At 55.0% G+C, this 4,528-nt stretch overlaps 1 protein-coding gene across 1 annotated transcript in view; it reads right to left on the bottom strand.

Moving 5' to 3' along the window:
- Positions 1–228: 228 nt before the first annotated feature.
- Positions 229–4,528, bottom strand: part of LOC118774580 (mitogen-activated protein kinase kinase kinase 11-like) — a 23,554-nt gene continuing 19,254 nt past the window's right edge. Inside the window, exons 7-10 of the mRNA XM_036523933.1 lie at positions 4,502–4,528; positions 3,916–4,022; positions 2,840–3,415; positions 229–2,541 (exon numbers count right to left, since the gene is read on the bottom strand). The exon at positions 4,502–4,528 is cut by the window's right edge and continues 145 nt beyond it. Coding sequence (XP_036379826.1) covers positions 1,964–2,541; positions 2,840–3,415; positions 3,916–4,022; positions 4,502–4,528 — 1,288 coding nt within the window. The 3' untranslated portion in view covers positions 229–1,963. The remainder of the gene's footprint in view (positions 2,542–2,839; positions 3,416–3,915; positions 4,023–4,501) is intronic.

Here is a 4,528-nt window from a genome sequence, read left to right on the forward strand (position 1 = left end):
AGCAGACAGCTGTCAGAAGAGGCTCTTCAGTCCACATCAGTGTGAAATTAACAGCTCAATCAGGCCTAATGATGTTAGCTGTGCTAGAGCTAAACCCAGCCGACACAGTACCCACCCGAACCAGGCCTGAGGAACACCCAGCTCCCCTCTCCATCCCTCTGTGACTGTCAAATTAAACAGGCACGAGAGGGGCAAAAATAAAATAAAGCATAAACACTAGTATTTATTGTACTTATTTATTGTTCTAATTATTGAAAAATATATATTCAGTAACAAGACTGCTGGCTTTGGCATGAAAGATGAATGTTTCCTCTGCATTACAGCTCATTAGCGAGACTGTTAGCACCCGAGGAATCCGATCAGCGGAGACCCAGAGAGCCGTCACACCAATGCAGTGTTTCTGTGTGGAAGGCAGCAAAGCTGAGGCCAATGCACAGCATGCCTTTGGCTATAAGCAGGAGTTCACCTGGATGAGGTGGGAGAAACTCTATTTGTAGGTGGATAAGAGATGTGGTTCTGTTAGATATTCACAGGTGCTGCTCTCATCCGGGTGCAGACAAAGCCTCGCTGACACCACAAGCGACAGATGAAAACTCAGCTCTGCTCCAACCTGTGGATGTGTGTGTGAGAGACAAGCGTATGGAATGTTGAAGTGTGCCAGGCTGACTGTGTCATTCATGGGGAAATGGATGCTGGGTAATGAAGTTCTCTGAGCTCTAGAGGAAGTGCGGCGGAAGAGTATTCATCAGAGCTGTGAGGGTCCAGGGTTCTGGGTGCTTAGGTGGTAGCAGGTAGCAGCTACCTGTGTGGACACAGAGGTGGGTGGGTGATGCTGGACCCCAGAGATCAGACACCTGGTTCACAATCTTGAACAGCACAAACAGTTTGACTCCCTTCCCCATGCCAAGTTCTCAGCCATCAGGGACAGGAGGAGGAACATGAGAGCTGCACAGCACAGTGATAGCGGCATGGTGGAATCACCCATCCCTGAGACAAAGTGAAACGGACAGCGCTGTCTACACAGTGCAGCACGTCCAGGGAAGAACACTTTCTCTGGCAAATAAAGGAATGTGCAAAGTTCTGTTTTTCCCTATTGTTCTTCATTGTGGAATGCGTGTCTGCGAGAGCTCTGTTGGCTGGTATGCTTGCTTGGAATCTGCTCATGAGGTGAAACCTTGAGTAAATGCAGGCATGTGGCTTCACTGTGAGGTTTCTGCAGCAGTTATAGGGGCACCGAACCCAACCCCACCTCATACCGAGTGTGCCTCAAGCAGTGGTCGCACGGACAGGCTGGCTGTTTGAGTGAAGCTCCAGAGGGTATAAGACACTGCGGAATCGATGCTCTCCCTGCCTGTCGGGGCTTTGACTGCCATACAACCACCCCACGCCCGTGTTCTCACCTGTTACACCTGTTTAAACACAGTGGAGGGCAGGAGAGACACACCTGCCTCATCTCCTGCACCTCCTCCGCCCACACCCACTGTTTCAGAACAATCAGCAGTACGACACAGAGCAGACCACTGTCTCTGTGTGACTAAAGAAGGCAAAAATAACAGCACCAGCAATGGCAATACTTCAGGGTAATCTTAATTATTCCTGACCACAGAGTCTCAGAACCATCTGTGTTTTGGGAATAAAGTCATGGCATCTATGTGCTCTCTGTGCTCAGGTTTAAACTCCCTCCTGTAAGGCAGCACACAGCCCCGCCCCGATCTGACGGCAGGGACTTATGAAGCAGGGATGAATCTGATCTTCACAGCCACCGTCTCCTGGAGGCTCCAGTAGGGGCATGACTGGGCTGATGTGCACTTTTTAGGATTCTAAACCTGTGTACATCAACACATTACACTTTGTTGTCCTTTCAAGCTCACCGGTCCCAGGTTAGCCTTTCAACACAGACAGAAAAGCTCCACCCTGCGGTCTCCCTTAATCTCACTGGTCCCAGGTCAGCAGATAAACACGGTCAGAAGCGGTTGTTTCTGAGTAGCGTGGGTGATGTCCAGGGTCCAAGCCCAACGATCTGCTGCCTCCTCTGGCGTTTGTTGTCTTTGGAGTGTAAGGGCGGGCTGCCCCCCCCACGGCCCCCCAGGTCCACGCAGGTGGGGTCAGCAGGAGAGGGGGGGGGCACTCTGAGGGCAGAGAGGGAGGGGCTGCCGTGGGCGGAGCATGGGGCCGACCGCGAAGTGCGAACGGGGGCGAAGAAAGGGTCAAAGTGCGAGGGAGGCGAGGGTGTCCAGAGGGGGTCAGCTCCCTGGGCGAAGGGGTCGCTGTCCGAGGAGGGGAAGGGGTCGAGGTCTGTGAAGGGGTTAGCGGGGGAGGGCCGAGGCCCGAGGGGGTCAGGAAGGGGCCCACCGCCCCCTCGCCCGGCGCCCCTGGAGGAGATGAAGCTCCAAGGATCGATACGGGGGCGCACTGCAGAGGGGCGGGGCCGTGGGATAACGCTCACCTCCACACGACGCGCCTTTGGGCTGCAGAGGGGGGGCACAGGGGGGCTCCAGGTGTCCTGATCCCGGCTGTCTGAGCACATGGGGAGGTCCAGGGCTGCGGGGGGGGGGGGGAGAGAGAGAGTCAGAATGGCAGCACAGGTCTGAGATTCCCTATCTCACCCTCAGGGCCCAGGTTCCTGCTCACACTCATGTCCTGCAGAAACACCTGGCAGCACAGCACAGGGGTCTCACACACGCTCGGGGGGCTGATGAGGCGGGGGGGGGGGGGGGGGTCTATGGGATGATTCACTGAGGGGGGGGGGGGGGGGGGGGGGGGGGGGGGGGGGGGGGGGGGGGGGGGGGGGGTTGAGGGATTATTCACTAAGATGGGGGGGGTTTGTGTGATTACTCACCCAGATGAAGGGAGGGGTCTGGACTGGGCGGTCCCGGGCGGTTTTCCCCAAAACCCCAGGGCTGCCACGCCTCTCCCCCGTGACAGGGGAGCTCTCCCCCAGCCTCCTGCTCCTGGGGTGCCCCGGGGGGGTCCAGCCTGGGCGGGGCCTGTCTGTGCCGGTCACGGGGGGCGGGGGGAGGCGGGGTGAGAGGCGGGGGCCCACAGTCCGGGGGCGTCAGCGTGAAGTCGAAAAGTGGCCTGGGGAGGGTGTCGGAGTGGGAGAAGGTGATGAGGTCCTCCACTGTGGGGGGGTCTTGGAGGGAGGGGTCAGGCTTGGAGGGCTCCAGCGGGAGGGGGTTGGTCCTGGGGGGCACTTTTGGGGGTGCCTCAATGCAGCGCCCCAAGGCGACTGACGCCAGCAAGGAGCCCCCGTCCAGCAGGGCCCTGTGGGTGCATTTTAGGAGCCCCCCGACAGAGCCTCGCTCCGTCCTAGGGGAGCCCGCAGGTGAGGGAGGGGCACCATGCGGACACCCCCCCTCGCTGCCCGAGTCTCCCTGAGAGACACCGCTCCTGGGGGGCTCTTTCAGGGTGAAACCTGCTGGGGAAAACACAAGGGCCGTTACCACAGATACCACCCCATTTCTTCATCACTTGTGACTACCTTTCTTCCCAAAAGAAAAAAGGTCCTTTGCTGTCAGTAAGCGGTTCCTTCGAACAGGCATGGACACTGTGCCATTTTCTGTTGTTGGAAGGCATGTGTTTCATTCTCTTCTCCCTCCACAGACACCCTCACCAGCAGAGTTTTACATAACTTCCATTTTTTCATATTATGCATTATTGCAGCTGGGTATTAACAACAACAAATTTCTGGTCACAGCTTTAGTTCAATGTCATGCCATGTGACAATATGAGTGTGTGCGTGTGCGTGTGCGTGTGCGTGTGCGTGTGTGCGAGTACGTGTATGTGTGTGTGTGTGTGTGTGTGTGTGTGTGTGTGTGTGCTGGGGGTGAGTGAGAGTATATGCGCGCATGCGTGCATGTAAGTGTGTGAGTGTGTGTGTATGTTGGGGAAAGGGTGGGATGCAGTGTGAGGTACCATCTGGGGCAGGTTCTGGGGTGGGGGGTCTGTATTCCTCAAAATCAGTCATTGAGTGACCGTTCTGATTGCTGTCCACCTCCAGCAGCTTGGCCCTCATAGACAGACTGACACACAGACCGACAGACAGATAGACAGACAGATATGCACACAGAGACGCACAGAAAAGAATAAGATTGCATGTTATTGTAACACCTCATATTAAGTTAACCTTATACTAGAGTAATTACATTGTAATTACTACATGGACCATGACTACATAATACATATTATGACTACATAACACACTGTTATGTGGTAACCACATGGCAACAGCTGTGGACCGCTGTGTGGTTAATACAATCTAAACAACCTCAACTCTACGTCTCACTCTGTGTCCAAACATTACCCTTACCCTGAAAGTCAAACCTATCTCCATATGTAATTACATTAGTTATGTAGACTTACGCACTGCAGAGATGTAACCACTGGCTTGTACTTACATATTAATAGCATATTTACCTGCACAGGTAAGGTAATAACGGACGTAATGAAGTGCATTTGAATCTCAGGGCCTGGCGTTCGTGGCGTGAAGTCGGGGTGGTACCTGCTCTCCTGTGAGCTGTGGCGCCGG

This window comes from Megalops cyprinoides, chromosome 3 (genome assembly GCF_013368585.1).
Source record: "Megalops cyprinoides isolate fMegCyp1 chromosome 3, fMegCyp1.pri, whole genome shotgun sequence".
Lineage (NCBI taxonomy): Eukaryota > Metazoa > Chordata > Actinopteri > Elopiformes > Megalopidae > Megalops > Megalops cyprinoides.